We start from the raw sequence: 16,988 nt of genomic DNA, 5'->3' as shown, positions 1-16,988 counted from the left end.
GTCGTCGAGTGGGGAAAAACGGTTAGAAATGTGAATGGGTTGGCGGTGTACACGGGGCTTCTGTTTAGGGATTCGCTTCCTCCTCACAGTCACCCAGTCAGCCTGCTTTCCCGGCTGCTCGGGATCTGCCAGGGGGGAACTAACGGCGGCTAAGCTACCTTGGTCCGCACCGACTACAGGGGCCTGGCTAGCTGTAGAATTTTCCACGGTGCGGAGCCGAGTCTCCAATTCGCCCAGCCTGGCCTCCAAAGCTACGAATAAGCTACACTTATTACAAGTACCATTACTGCTAAAGGAGGCCGAGGAATAACTAAACATTTCACACCCAGAGCAGAAAAGTGCGGGAGAGACAGGAGAAGCCGCCATGCTAAATCGGCTAAGAGCTAGTAGCTACGCTAAGCTAGCGGATTCCTAAAAACACGCAAAGTGAATAATGTGTAAATAATTTAGAGGTGATTCAGCAGAATGAGTGCTTTAGTTAAGGCACGTAAAGATTACACTGGGAAACAAATCGTAATCTAGATAACTAGATCAATCTAACTGCGCAGATTAAACAGCTAACAGATACAGAAAAACACCGCTGTGCTCCGGAACAGGAAGTGATACAATACCGCAGTGAGAGCCAACCACCAGTAGAGGCAAGCAAGCAATATCAATCTAAAATCAAGACTAGAAGACATTAACATCAACATTAGAAGACTGATAATTTTGATTGACTTTTTTCTCTGAATTGGTCAAGTTTTTCCATTGTTTTTCTTTTATTTATTTATTTATTTCTTACTTTATTTTATTTATTTATTTTTTGGTTGCATTCTTCTCCACACAGCTCCCCCTACAGCCTGGAGTACTCGTACATCACAAAACTGTCGTAAAAAACTCACTGCTGACCCCCCCCATCCCCGCTCTCCATGTGCATTTGTTTTCAATGGAGCTGTTGAATGTCATCCATGGAGCCATATCGAGAAAGCAGCAACACAAAGAAACACATAGAGAACACATTATCTCAATGTATTTCCAAGTGCAACAGCAAGAACACCAGGTCTGCATCTGTTTGGTATGCTTCCTTATCTTATAGCTCTCAGCATTCCGACAAGGCCTGACAGACATTCAGTCGTGTGTGACCCCTTGCTCAATTACACTCTCATTTTCTCTTCCTCGCCTCCTCCAACAGTGTGTTTTTTTCTTTTTCACCGGCTCTGCCACAGTGAAGAAGATGTAAGAAATAAATCCTTCATTGGCTTGTGCTTATAGCTGCTAGCTAGCTGATGCCTTTTTAGCTCTGTACAGTGCATCCAGAAAGTATTCACAACACTTCACTTTTTCCACATTTTGTTATGTTACAGCCTCATTCTAAAATGGAGTAAACCACTTCCCCCCCAATACATTGTTGATGCACATTTGGCAGCAATTACTGCTTCAAGTCATTACATTATTTCAACAACTAAAATGTTTAGAAAGAATTTAAGTAGAATTAATAGTTACATTTAGAAACAATGTCGATTAGAAATTGTAAGTTTTACTATAAACATTTCATTTAAATCATTTAACTTCACTTTTTGATGACAACATATTGTCCTTTAACATTAACTGTGTGTTTCTTAACCCTTTACCTACTGAGGCTATAAATGGATGATTGGTTATATTTTTTTTATTATAGCAATAAAATTAAGAAATAATGTTCTATGTTTGTGTGCTTTGGTACCCTTTTCTAAGAGTACCTGAATTTCAATTATATTACACCTGATTAACTATTTATACACATTATTTTAAGTTTTAGCATTTAAAATGAGAAAAAAAGAACACAAAAACGAACTTGATTTTTTTTCAGTTTTTTTAGTGAAAAATGAGAGTTATGTAAAGGAAGTTTGGATTTCACATTTTTAACAGGAAGCTGTACGTGTTTACAATGAAAATAATTAATTTTGTGTGTCTAGAACTCAGAAACAGTGCAAAGGTAAACATTTTACAAGGCGAAAATATGCAAAAAGTAACTAATTTTAAAGTGCAGAACCAAACAATATGAATAACAACAAACAAAGTGCAAAACTATATATAAATATATCAATTATTATCGTTAAAATGTGCAATAAATCACTCATTTGATCACTCATTTTGTGCAAAATTATACAATATGAATAAAACAATAAAGTGTCAAACTATATACAAATATATAACCAAGAATCAAAATTAGATCTAAACTACATCAGTCCGTCAGTGTGGTACTGTTTGTAACAATTTCTGTCTGGTTGAAGACAGAGGCCAGTTTTACAAAGTTTGCACATCCAGCAGGTTGACCTCTTGCACACCTTGCATGAACGCCGCCCCTTTGTGGATCGCTGGCAAGTAGGGTTTCCACTGCTTGTTGGCACCGGGCAGTGGCTTGTGGCTGATGGAGCCATCACACCCACACAAACACGCACACACACCTTCACAAATGACACTAAAACCCTGCCTTTTCCTCAAAAATTACTACATTTATGTTTGCTGTCTGTCTCTCTTTTTCATGTTTTTCCCTCGTTTCAAAAGTCACCGAACGCACTTTACCGTATTATATGCAATATATAGCATACTGTTGGAAAGCACGGGTACTTGGCTTGCTGTCAGTGTTGAAATTTTTTCAGATTGAGGGATTACATGAGAACGTACGGTAATGAGAATCAGCGGTGCACTAGTGTGAAACTTCTGTGTTTTTCCTCTGCATGATGACGTCACAGGCTTACGTTTACCATAATACACCATATATCATTGGAAATCCCTTGGTGTTAGCTTAACAATGCACTTTGAATCATTCGGATTGGACAAACTATGGCGGAGTTACGGTAAAAAAAAATACGCATATGGAAAATATGGCGTGGGCGCCATCGCCATAGATAAAGGGTTAACAAACATGACACTGCCAGACATCTCACTGAAATGTAACTTGTGGACTTCAGCACTACAAAATATGCAACACCAATAACTTAACTGAAACTGTCCATTACTAACCTTATGTATGTCTGTGAGCACCAGTGTTGCCACAGTTAGTTTGAAACACTAATCCAATTACTGATTACTCCTTGAAAAAGTAACTTAGTTACTTTACTGATTATTCAATTTCAAAAGTAACTAAGTTGGATTACCTGTTACTTTTTTAGTTACTTTCAGCAGCTGCCGACAACACCCCCCACCTCAACATGAAAATGATAACCAGTTTTGCCAAAACTCACTTTATAGTCACCCTTTCTTGACTTCAATAAATATAAATATTTGCATTATAAAAATCAAATAGACCTCTTTCTTGACCTCATATTTAAATGTTGACAGCACTGTAACTGTAAAACTTACAATTTGTAACGAACATTGTTTATAAATGTAACTATTAAATTCCTTCTAACATTGTTTCTAACATTTAAATTCTTTCTCAACATTTCAATTGTTAAAATTATTATTATTATAGTAGTAGTAGTAGCAGTAATATAACAAATAGTGTCAAAAGTGGACCTTTAATCTCAGGGTGTGGAGGAGGAAGCATGTCCCACCTTCCTTCTGGATTCACCCCTGGATGGCCATCTGAGCAGGAAGAATTGACACGTATTAATGGAAAGAGCACAACCAGATTGAGTGGCAGGGATTTTTTTTCTTACGTTTTTCAGCATTTTTTACTCCATGTCATCCTCAGAAAGAGACTTTCACCTACAAAGCTTCAACAATTTGTGTCCTCAGTTCCCAAATGCTTATTGAGTGTTGTTAGAAGGAAAGGTGATGTAACACAGTGGTAAACATACCACTGTCCCAGCTTTTTGAAATGTGTTGCAGGCATTCATGTCAAAATGAGCAAATATTTTCACAAAAACAATAAAGTTTATCAGTTTGAACATTAAATATCTTGGCTTTGTGGTGTATTCAAATGAATGTAGATTGAAGAGGATTTGCACATCATTGTATTCTGTTTTATTTACATGTTTCACAATGTCCCAACTTCATTGGAAATGGGGTTGTAATAAAGTAACTAGAAATCTAACTTAGTTAATCAGTAAAGTAACTAAGCTACTTTTTCAAGTACTACTGTCCAGCATATGTTGTTGTTGTTGATGATGGACATGTGGCTGTGTTACATTTTAGATTCAAACAATGTAGCATTATAGTTATATTTTCACTGAGGTTTTAAAAATATCACTTTTCCTTTTACTGCCACTTTTTTTGGCATGTCAGTTTATTATCATATATGTACAAATTCAAAAGTTTGAAAACACCAGATTTTACCTTAAATCTACAATTCTGAATCATAAGAGAATGGGAAGATATGTAAAATGCAGATAAATAAATGAATAAACACAGTGTTCATTCATTCATTTCATTTGTTCATTCCTCTCATACATTCCTGCATTACAGGCCATGCAGCACAATGAAATGAAATTAAATAAAATTAAGTTGACCACAGAAAACATGAATATATTTGCTTCATACTACCTGCCATGAAATAAAAGTGGAAAATAAATATGAGGCCTGCTTTTTTTGTTTTGTTTTTTTTTTTTTTTGCTTTGTTTTTGTTGTTGTTGTTTCATTATGTCTGCCAACGAAGTAATAAAATCACCTGCGTTGTTGCATAAATGATGCATGACACTCACAATTAGTGTCCTCCTGTTGTTAGAAGGAAAGGTGATGTAACAGTGGTAAACATACCACTGTCCCAACTTTTTTGAAACGTGTTGCAGGCATTCATTTCAAAATGAACAAATATATAGTGTAATACTGATGACATGTTTGCATGTGTTTCAAGGGTATATTGCTAATTCTTGAGTCTTTGTTTTTATCCCCTAGCTCTCCCAGAGTGGGCCAGAGTGATTAATGATACTCAGATGGACAGTGGAGAGAAGCTTCAATGGGAGTGCAAGGCCACAGGGAGACCTCGGCCCATCTATCGCTGGCTTCGTAATGGCTTGCCCTTGACGTCCCAGGTACTTACCTCACCACAGAGTATCCTGTACTTTTGTTCATCTTACATGAAACATAAATTATTCTCATCATTCCTGCAAAATGACTTTATGGAGCATCATCATGTATATGTATGGATAGACTTATGTTTTGCTCTTTACAGGGTCGAGTTGAAATCGTGAATGGAGAGCTGACTATTCACAAAGTGCAGCAGTCTGATTCAGGAATGTACCAATGTGTTGCTGAAAATAAGTATGGAGGCATCTACTCCAATGCTGAACTCAAGATTTTAGGTAAAGACATCTTTGTTTTTTATTATGTGACATTACAGAGGTAGTGAAATTGTTGGGAAGTGGGGAAACTGCAACTGTGGTATCGGGACAGAACTAATCAGCGCAGGTAGAGATGCTGTTCTCTTGGCATTGTAAGCATTGTTTGCTTCTATCTCAGAGACATATATCAGAATGGAAGAAAAGACTTGCTGTCCCTTTCTGTAATGGAAAAGACAGTGTGATTAACTGGATTGCAACAGCTCAGAGATGCTACACTGCGAGTATGGCTTCATAATATCACTCCAAATCAGTGTCACAGTTATTGTGAACTTTTACCTTGATTATGATTAATGAAGAAGTATTTGTTTTGCAGACTTGTCAAACTTGTTAAGAGATTCACTTATCTTAGCAGTGGAATTCATGTCTCTGAGATGTTCTTGTTTGAGCTCGAGAACATCTGGTAAAAGCTTGCAGCATATGAGGTCACTGGATAGAGGTGTTTGCTGATTCAAGATTCAAGATTCAAGAGTTTTATTGTCATATGTACAGCAGAAACAGGCAGTTACACTATACAATGAAATTCTTACTTTGCTATTCCTCCATTCACCAATATAATCTTAAAAGAAAGAAAGAAAGAGAGAGGAAAAGGCAAAATGTTTAAAATAAAAAAAACACTAAGTTATTGTGCAAATTGTGCAAATATGTGGAGCAGCGATTCAGAGAGTGCAAATCACGAGTAACAGATGTGGACAGTAGTAGTCAGAACAAATATAATAAACCTATGTAAACAGTATTTTAATAGCAGCAGTACGGTGAATTTAAGGTGCAATCTAGTGTAAACAGGGAAAAGTTAAAAAACAGTTCAGGGTGGGAGGGGAGAGGAGGTAGTGTATGATGTGTTTATAAGCCTGATGGCCTGTGAATAAAAACTGTTTGTTAGTCTTGTGGTCCTGGACTTCACACTCCTGTAACGTCTGCCTGAAGGTAGGAGTGTAAGAGGTTGTGCTGGGGGTGAGTGCTGTCCTTGATTATATTCTGGCCCTCCTGATGACTCTGGTGTGATAAATGTCCTGTAGTGAGGGAAAAGCTGCTCCTGAGATGGACTGAGCAGTCTTGATTACACGCTGGAGAGCCTTTCTGTCCTGAGCAGTGGCTGATGCCAAGATGTTTGCAAAAGAACAAAGTTTTTAGTGCATCACATTTTACAGTATGGTTATACGTATGATCTAGAGTCTAATGATTGACCTACAGGTGACAACTGAATGTCTTTAGTACAAAACCTCTCTGCAGTGTCCTTTTGCACTGTGGAAATGACTGTGTCAAATGCATAGCTAGTTGGAGAGTCTCAAATTTAGCATACTACTTGCATCGTAGGAATGTCACCTGTGACATTATGGCTATACTACACACTTTACTGCACATGATCCAGTGCCCAGTCCATCAATGCAGCAGACTCCAGCACCTTGAAAAGGCTGAATTAATGTGCACTTATCGAATAGCTATTTTGTATAGATGGCTACTTCCAAGAGTTGTGAATGGACTGGTTGTCTGTCTGGATGCGTGCCATTCAGGACTGAGGCTGTCCACAGTGTAGCTAATGCAGTGCATGCCAGTGCATCCCTAACTGATATCTGTATTGGTTGTTATTGGTGGTTTTGTGTTTATTTTGTTGTTTTTTTGTTTTGTTTTGTTTTTTTGTTTTGTTTGTTTGTTTGTTTGTTTATTTATTTAATTTTATTTTTTTGATTTTGTATTTCAATTATCATACCCTTTAATATAGATTAACTTGAAAAGGTAAGTTCAGGTAACATTTATAGTGATTGATTTGTAATTATACTAAACTTAAAAATTTAAGGCAGCCTGAACACAGTCTTTAAATCAAAACAATGTATTTTTAAGGACATGTTAAATGTAGAGTAGATTTGATTGAGCTAAGATTTTTGATGAAGTGGCTACTGGATTATTATTTTTTTTCCTCTCACCTTGCTGCAAAATTTACAAGGTAGTCTTCTATCTGTCGTATTTCTGGATAGTCTGTTAATACTGAAATGGCAGACAAAGCGTTGGCATCAGAATAAGGTACATGTTGATAGGTAAGAAATTGAAATGCAAGTGGTGAATGCTGACTGTGAGATGTGCTGATTGCCAATCAGTGGTTTTCTGATTTAACCCGGGCTGTGGACGGCATGAATAAAAGGAAAACATTATGGTGAGATTCAGTGAGGTAACTGCAGGCATGAAGTTGAGAAGATTCAGGAACAGTCGACATTACTGTGAAGAGAATGAAATGCAACAACATGTAGGTACAAATTTACAATAATGGAAGTAAACATTACAAGAAAGACACCAGTGGCAGTCTGTGATGGAGTTTAATGACTCCATTAGTCTTAACTTTTGTCTTCCCAAAGAGGTTATATGAGAAACTAGAGAGCACTTGCACTGAGCCGTGTGCCGGCAAAGAGGCGTGATCGCCATTTTAATTACGGGCAAGTTAGTGATTTGCGTGCATAGACTTTAAAGAAACAGGTGGAATATGCCAGAAAGCTGCGCATGTTGGCAAAGCCACAAACAGAGGAACAATGGAGACAATATTTCCTTCCATAAGTAAGTGCTTTGGTTATTCTTGTCACTTTGTCTGTGATATTTGGATAACAAACAGCTGTATGTTTCCTGCCGTACCTGTGTCGCCCGATGACACGGACCATTAACTCTTCACTTATGTCTAGTTGATATTTTCCACTGCTAGACCAATGTCTAATTAAAATACTTGTCGTTAGTGATTAAAATTGTTTGACAAGACTGGGGATTTTATTTAATTTGCACCTTAAAATAATGAGATTATAATGACCCGCGCTGTGCCGCTCACAGTCACACCCACATATAGAGATGTGTACCCACCGCTGACTTCATGAATTAAACTCGGTCACTAAAGTATAATTGTGTAAAAAAAAAATATATATATATATATATAGTATTGTAATGGTTTTAGGAGCTGCGTTGAACACAGCAGCAGCTGCAGCAGGATGAATCAGCTCAGCAGCTTGAACAGCGCAGATCCGTGTAACTTTCAACACTAAAATTTGGGAATGTGTGTGTGTCAGAGTAAGTTTAATACTTACTGACATAATTTATTGTAAGTTAATTTTACTGGCTCGATATCCAGGTCAAAATGGCATTTTAACACGTATTTTGCGAGCATTCTGTTCAGTCGCGAATCTCCATTGAAAATGCATTAACATCCGAGTACTTCATCAATCTTTTGCCCGGTTAGGAGACGTCATGTCGCTGTCCATGAAGGGATGTTTTCGTTTAGTGTGCAGCATTGGGAGTGCGTTCTCTAGTTCTCATATACAGCTCCATGGGTCTTCCTTTGTCATTAAAGCAGAAATTACAGCACAACAGCCATTATGTTAAAAAAAATTCTTGCACACAAAAATTGGTAAATTTATGTATTAATTGTAAGACTCCAGCAGGGAAATCAAGGTACCAGCAGCATTGTATAGCAGCTCACAGGGTAAGAAGCACACAGAGTATCAAAATTGAAGGTAAAAAAGAAAAACAGTTTGCAAATATAAATATAAATACAATATAACTACCAGACATAGTGATCAATACTGGTTTACTGGCTACTACTGTTCCTCTCATTCCCAGCCTCTGTCTTCCTGTTACACCTCCTCCCCCTGAGTGAGGAGTTGTACAGTCTGATGGCCTGAGGGACATTACTTTGAAGAAAACATTACTTTGAAAAATGAATGTTTAGGGAAATCAGATTTGATCCTACCTGCTCATTTGAATCCTTCCATTCTTTGTTACACTACAGCAAATTTACAGCATCTTCTACATGTGCAGATCCACCTCTGATAGCATCAACCTATCACTACTGCAAACAAGAAAAGACTAGGAGCCGATGAAATAATCTAATTCCACCTCCACCGTGAACCCATCCATTATTTCTACCGTACACCTCACTACCACTGCACTGTCCACACATATCCTGCAACACTTTGCATACTCTCGACTCTGTCTTCCTCATACAATACCACACTACTTCACTTGGCATCCTATTGCTTCCTGTTTTCTTCAAAGCAGCCTCGGGCCGAAAGTGCATTGGGTCAAGTCTGAAAATTAAAAAATATATATATATATGTACAATCACAATAAAAGCAACTTAAGTCACAGATCCAGGCTGTGCTGTCTTGTTTCAAGCCAGTGCCTTACAGCAAGGCTCTGCCAGTCCAGCATCACACTCTGGCTGACTCCATTTTTGCAGGTGGATGGCACAACCCCGGTACACGTGTTTAATGAATTGCAGGGCAGAGAGCCTATGCCAAAGAGGAGCAATGCTGGTGAACAAAATTGGCTGGTGAGCAACAAGTGAACAGTTCACCAAAAATATTTAATTGAAAAGTGGAGAGTTATCATGCAACATATTTATTTTGTCTGTACCACTTGGCACTTTTGATCATATTATTTCTGTTGTATGTAAGTAAGCCCCTTCGGCTGCTCCCTTGTTTTATTGCAGTCCGAATCGCCAAAGCAAATCCAAGGTGGATCTGACACAGGTTGACGCAACTAACACAGGTTTTATGCCGGATCCTCTTCTTCCCCACCCCTCCCACATTACAGGGAGAAATGTGGGAGGGATGGGCTTTGAGCTGGTGCTGCTGACCGAACGGTCCCCTCTAAAAAATAGTCTGCCCTGCCTTCACTGTGCCTTCACTGTGCATGCATCTAAAACTAACTCTTAATGTGACTCTCCACACCCAACGTGATCAAAGGGAATAATGTCATTATTAACCATCAGATGACAAAGTAAAACCTCTTAAATTATTCTGAGTCAGTTTTATTGCAGAAATGAGGTGTTTATAAGCAGAAACAAGACGATATTTGGTGAATCACGACTGATGCTCCGAAATGACGTAGGTGCCTCTGAACGGTCACCCGTCTTTTAATAGGAAATAATGCTGAATTTATGTGAAAATGAATGTTGTACAAAAGCTTCAGATATCTGTTGTTGAGATAGATGTTGACTGGAGTGCAGTGTGAAGCAGAAATGGGGTGATAATCAGTGAATTGCTGCTGATGCTCAGAAACGATGCTGCTTACACTCCAAAATGACACATACGCAGTGAAGGCGTGGCGAACCGATTCTTAGGGGGGACCGTTCGGTCGGCAACACCGGCAAACATCCGCACTGAAATCACAGTTTTGTCTTATGTATGCAGATGAAGCACACTGGATTTTTGCTATATTTATTTGAGTCATGTGTACTGCATGAGTCATTGAAGTATGACTTTAGAAGCATCAGAATCCAAGAAGACATTTCTTCAGCCTTCAAGCTCAAACATAGCTGAATGGCTGCCCACTGGTTTGTGTTGATGGGCTATTTTCTCCTTGTCATCTTCTATACTGGGACACATCTGGTGACACTGTTTCCCCTTTCATATTTCCCCGAGGAACAGTTACTGTCGGCATGCCAGGCTCTTTTTGAAGGCAAATCCATGGCATTTGAAAAATGTTATTGCAAATGTTCAATGTTTATTATTATTATTATTTGTTGTTTTGTGGAAGATATATTAAATGGTTCCCCATAGTCATCCATATACTGTCTGTGTAAAGCCACCACAGTTTGATTAAAATTCATGGTCTTGCCTGCAAGAGTCAAACATTCTAGATGCTAATAAGGTTTATCCTTGCTGAGGAAGAGGTACTTTTGTCTTCCTTAGAGTAACAGTCACAATGATGATATCTGGAAGCTGGTGATGAATGCTTTCACAGGGACACCCTACAGACATCTCCTCTGAGTGACCTGTGTTATGTGGAGGAGTCTGCAAGGAAACATTATCAGGACAGATTACATGGTTAATAACAGCCTGCAGAGGAGCAATCACTGGAGGCTATGTGGGGGCAGCGACTGTCCTCGTGCCTGTGATCTTGTCCCACATCCAACTCTTCTGGGAGGGTGTCGTGAGAAGCAATAAGGGTCCTGCTGCCACCAGCTGCAGGCTTGCTCTTACTTTGATTAAAACAAATACACACAGAAACTGCTCTGTTTTTCACTGGTTCTTGTGTCTATGGGGACCTCCACCACTCAGGCAGCCACTCGGGCTCAAAGACACAAGTGACACATGGAGACAGGTCAGCCTGTGGCCACAGATGGGATTAAATTGTCATTGTGTGTAATGTCACCAATAAAGCATCATTCAGCATTTGAATAATCCCTGCTGACAAAGCCTTGGAGCATAAAGCTGGCCCCGATGTGGAACACGTCTGTGTACACAAGTGACACATTATTGTCTAAGGCATTATTTAGCCATAACTGCTTAATTCAGTCTCTACAGTAGGGTATAATTTTAAGAGTACTGCATGTGCACCAAACAGCATGCTTAGTGTTTATTAATAAATGATACAAAATACATATGTACCCCCCCCCCCCCCCCCCAAAAATAATAATAATAAAAAAAAAATACTGGCTGACATAAAGCCACAGCCACATATGATTTTAATTTTAGTGTTAGAAAGTACATAATAATGAAAAAAAAAGTCTGTAAATATATGTCTCTTTACAAATGCAAAACATTTTTAAGGCAGTTTCAGAAATGAAAAAGTGAATTCACAAATGATACAAAAACTAATGATTTAAACAGGAATTTATAATTTACACACACACCACCACATACACACACACACATTATATATATATATATATATATATATATATATAGTGCATCTGGAAAACATTCACAGTGCTTCACTTTTCCCATTTTTTTTTTATGTTACTACCTTATTCCAAAATGGAGTAAATTCATTTTTTCCTCAAAATTCTACTCATAACACCCCATAATGACAACATGAAAATAATGTTTTGGTTTTGTTTTTTTAAGTGTTTGCAAATTTATTAAAAAAATTCACCCCTGGCTATTTAAAGCATTTCTTTTATTTGTTTCACACATATCCCTTGGTGTGGCAAATCAAAGGGAAACACTTGAGATCAGAGCCCTCAGCATGGCTGCGAACCCTCTCCATAGCCTGATGCCTGCTTTCAGGACGGAGACCACAGGGGTTGTGATTGGTCCGTTTTACGTTTTCCCACGTCTTCCTCTCCCATCATATTTTAAATAGTTTTTGTAGTGTCACCGGCTGGATTACATTTCAATCATGGATCAAATACGTTTGTCCAGAAAAGTCTCCAAATATGACCACCTTTACAACATATACACAGTGTCTGAAAAAGGACACTCAATGACCCGTAATTCATGGAGGGAAATTGCACTGCACCGTACCATTGGTTTGGATGATGATGATTGTATAAAGAATTGGAGCCCGTTGACAGACAAATAATTCAGATAAAGTCACTGTTCCTGCAGCAAACTCAATTAAGACACCCACTGACATGACAGAGAATTGTAAAAGGTCATGTGCATGGCAACATCATTGTATGGCCATGTGTGAAGGAGTTGTAGAAGCATAAATGAGGCCTTTAAGCATTTTCAGGTACCACTCTGCCACGGACATTCAATGAGGCCAGCCCCTATTCAGTGTCAGGCATTTAATCAAGGAAATATGTACGCCTAATTGGTGCTGGGGATTCCCATAGATTGTTCGCCACCTGCTGACTAACTAATCCATGACATACATATAACGTTTTTTGTCTATTTCATTCATATAGCGGATTTTTCCACTTAGTGGATCAAAATTAATAATCAGTCATTATAATATATAATTAATAACGTTATTTATAACGTTATAATGAATTATAATTAGAATCGTTATAATCAAAATCCACTATGTGGATATATTTGGCTGGGCAGCCCAAATCCATTATATACGAGTTTTATTGTATATATACTCAACAAAAATATAAACGCAACACTTTTGGTTTTGCTCCCATTTTGTATGAGATGAACTCAAAGATCTAAAACTTTTTCCACATATACAATATCACCATTTCTCTCAAATATTGTTCACAAACCAGTCTAAATCTGTGATAGTGAGCACTTCTCCTTTGCTGAGATAATCCATCCCACCTCACAGGTGTGCCATACCAAGATGCTGATTAGACACCATGATTAGTGCACAGGTGTGCCTTAGACTGCCCACAATAAAAGGCCACTCTGAAAGGTGCAGTTTTATCACACAGCACAATGCCACAGATGTCGCAAGATTTGAGGGAGCGTGCAATTGGCATGCTGACAGCAGGAATGTCAACCAGAGCTGTTGCTCGTGTATTGAATGTTCATTTCTCTACCATAAGCCGTCTCCAAAGGCGTTTCAGAGAATTTGGCAGTACATCCAACCAGCCTCACAACCGCAGACCACGTGTAACCACACCAGCCCAGGACCTCCACATCCAGCATGTTCACCTCCAAGATCATCTGAGACCAGCCACTAAGACAGCTGCTGGAACAATCGGTTTGCATAACCAAAGAATTTCTGCACAAAATGTCAGAAACCGTCTCAGGGAAGCTCATCTGCATGCTCGTTGTCTTCATCGGGGTCTCGACCTGACTCCAGTTCGTCGTCGTCACCGACTTGAGTGGGCAAATGCTCACATTCGCTGCCGTTTGGCACGTTGGAGAGGTGTTCTCTTCACGGATGATGCAAAGGAGATGTGTGCACTGCCATGAGGCAAATGGTGGTCAACACAGATACTGACTGGTATCCCCCCCAATAAAACAAAACTGCACCTTTCAGAGTGGCCTTTTATTGTGAGCAGTCTAAGGCACACCTGGTCACTAATCATGGTGTCTAATCAGCATCTTGGTATGGCACACCTGTGAGGTGGGATGGATTATCTCAGCAAAGGAGAAGTGCTCACTATCACAGATTTAGACTGGTTTGTGCACAGTATTTGACGGAAATGGTGATATTGTGTAGTGGAAAAAGTTTTAGATCGTGAGTTAATCTCATACAAAATGGGAGCAAAACCAAAAGTGTTTGCGTTATATTTTTGTTGAGTGTAGATATATATATATATATATATATATATATATATACGAGGGCTGTCAATAAAGTAATGGTCCTTTTTATTTTTTTCAAAAACTATATGGATTTCATTCATATGTTTTACGTCAGACATGCTTGAACCCTCGTGCGCATGCGTGAGTTTTTCCCACGCCTGTCGGTGATGTCATTCGCCTGTGAGCACTCCTTGTGGGAGGAGTCGTCCAGCCCCTCGTCGGAATTCCTTTGTCTGAGAAGTTGCTGAGAGACTGGCGCGTTGTGTGATCAAAATTTTTTCTAAACCTGTGAGACACATCGAAGTGGACACGGTTCGAAAATTAAGCTGGTTTTCAGTGAAAATTTAACGGCTGATGAGAGATTTTGAGGTGATTCTGTCGCTTTAAAGGACTTCCCCACGGTGCGAGACGGGCGCTCAGCGCTCTCAGCCGCCGTCGTCAGCCTGTTTCACAGCTGAAAACCTGCACATTTCAGGTTCTATTGATCCAGGACGTCGTGAGAGAACAGAGAAGTTTTCAGAAGAAGTCGGTTTCAGTATTTTATCCGGATATTCCACTACTGTTAAAGGAGATTTTTTTAATGAAAGACGTGCGGACGGGGTCCGCGCGTCGGGACGCAGCCGCCGCGACGCTCCGCCACAGGAAAAACACCTCTGTTGAAAGCCTTAAGGACAGTTGGAACATGTCCTGCCTGTTAAACAATTTCTCATATACTCACTCCACTGAAAGCCATCAAAAGCCGCCTGGATTTTACAAATGGTTATCAACACAGAGGTGTTTTTCCTGTGCCGCCCGCAACGCGTCGGCTGCGTCCAGACGCGCGGATCCGTCCGCACGTCTTTCATTAAAAAAAATCTCCTTTAACAGTGAATATCCGGATAAATGCTGAAACCGACTTCTTCTGAAACTTCTCTGTTCTCTCACGACGTCCTGGATCAATAGAACCTGAAATGTGGAGATTTCAGCTTGAACAGGCTGACGACGGCGGCTGAGAGCGCTGAGCGACGTCTCGCACCGTGGGAAGTCCTTAAAGCGACAGAATCACCTCAAAATCTCTCATCAGCCGTTAAAATTTTCACTGAAAAACCAGCTTAATTTTTCGAACCGTGTCCACTTCGATGTGTCTCACAGGTTTAGAAAAAATTTTGATCAAACAAAGCGCCAGTCTCTCAGCAACTTCTCAGACAAAGGAATTCCGACGAGGGGCTGGACGACTCCTCCCACAAGGAGTGCTCACAGGCGAATGACGTCACCGACAGGCGTGGAAAAACTCACGCATGCGCACGAGGGTTCAAGCATGTCTGACGTAAAAACATATGAATGAAATCCATATAGTTTTTGAAAAAAAAATAAAAAGGACCCTTACTTTATTGACAGCCCTCGTATATATATATATATATATATATATATATATATATATATATACATACATACGAGGTCTATTAGAAAAGTATCCGACGTTATTATTTTTTTCAAAAACCATATGGATTTGAATCACGTGTGATTGCGTCAGACAAGCTTGAACCCTCGTGCGCATGCGTGAATTTTCCACGCCTGTCGGTTGTGTCATTCGCCTGTGAGCAGGCTTTGAGTGAGGAGTGGTCCAGCCCCCTCGTTGGATTTTCATTGTCAGGAATGGCAGAAATGATTTGGGCTGTTTTTTCCATCAGAATTTTTTTCAGAAACTGTTAGAGACTGGCTGCTGGAAACCATTAGAAAAATGTATCTGGCATCTGGCTTTCTGTGAAAATTTTACGGGCTTCACAGAGAATAAGCACTGTTACTACAGCTTTAAGGACGGCTTTAAGGACGCTCGGGTCCTTAAAGCCGTTCCATAGTCCTGTTCCATAGTCCTGTTCCATAGTCCTGCCTGCTTCCATGTGTTTTTTGACCTCCTGTCCATTTTTCCGAACTCGCCAAAGCCTGATGATTCTTGTACTTTTGCTGTGTATTCTGGACTGCCTTTTTGTGTACTGATCACTGCTTTCCTCATCACTGAAGTATTTTACCAACCTGAGCTGTTTGTGTGAGCCTCACATTTGTGTCCAAACATCTTTGACCAACCTACATGTCACTTCCCTTCACTATGACATATCTAAGGAGTCAGTTTAAGAGTCTGTGTCTTTTGGCAAGTCAGGGAATGAAAATAAAATCATTATAAATTAGTAGTTGACATTGAAATAGCGAAGAGAATAATCAGTATCTGAAAAATCTGTATCATTATCATTTGGATTGCGTCTTTTGTATTCAAGTTTTTCCTGTGAAACTCTATTTTGGTTATGCTACAAACAGTAATGCTCGACTTTATGGAGTACTAATTTGAAAAACCACTGATGATGATGTAGAACTGCTTGAACAAACAATTTTATTTTGGCAGCAAACAGCCTCCATCATTTAGAATTTCATCAAGTAGGGGTTTTGTGCCCATAAGAACTGGAAATTTTCTAAACAATCACATAAATGTGTCATTGCCCCATCAAGATGTTGGTTATGTCTACTTACATTCTGTGGATAAAAACAATATTGTCCTCCCCTTCCTTACTTTCATTTTAGATATTAAAATACTAATAGTATGCAGCTTTTGTGTGCAAATACTTCATCTGAATGCCAGGCTTTCCTCGCCAACTATATAATGAAAAACAACACTGCTTTTACTGTCTCACTTACTGCTGTGGTTGTGACTGCAACAATGTGGATTTTTTTTAAGAGAATCATATTACCAGTGAGGAGATGAGACAGTGCTGCTGCTGGAACTACTGAGCAACTACTAGAGAAGTGATGAAGGGGAAACAACTAGGAAAGTAGTGAATGTACAGGAAGACAAGGAGACCTGTTGGTGTAA

General features: G+C 39.3%; 1 protein-coding gene across 1 annotated transcript in view; it reads left to right on the top strand.

Moving 5' to 3' along the window:
* Nucleotides 1–16,988, top strand: part of cntn5 (contactin 5) — a 918,586-nt gene that overhangs the window by 698,243 nt on the left and 203,355 nt on the right. The window contains exons 10-11 of the mRNA XM_034168485.1: nucleotides 4,801–4,937; nucleotides 5,078–5,207. Coding sequence (XP_034024376.1) covers nucleotides 4,801–4,937; nucleotides 5,078–5,207 — 267 coding nt within the window. The remainder of the gene's footprint in view (nucleotides 1–4,800; nucleotides 4,938–5,077; nucleotides 5,208–16,988) is intronic.

Source organism: Thalassophryne amazonica, chromosome 4 (assembly GCF_902500255.1).
Source record: "Thalassophryne amazonica chromosome 4, fThaAma1.1, whole genome shotgun sequence".
NCBI lineage: Eukaryota > Metazoa > Chordata > Actinopteri > Batrachoidiformes > Batrachoididae > Thalassophryne > Thalassophryne amazonica.
This window is presented reverse-complemented; position numbering and strand designations above follow the sequence as displayed.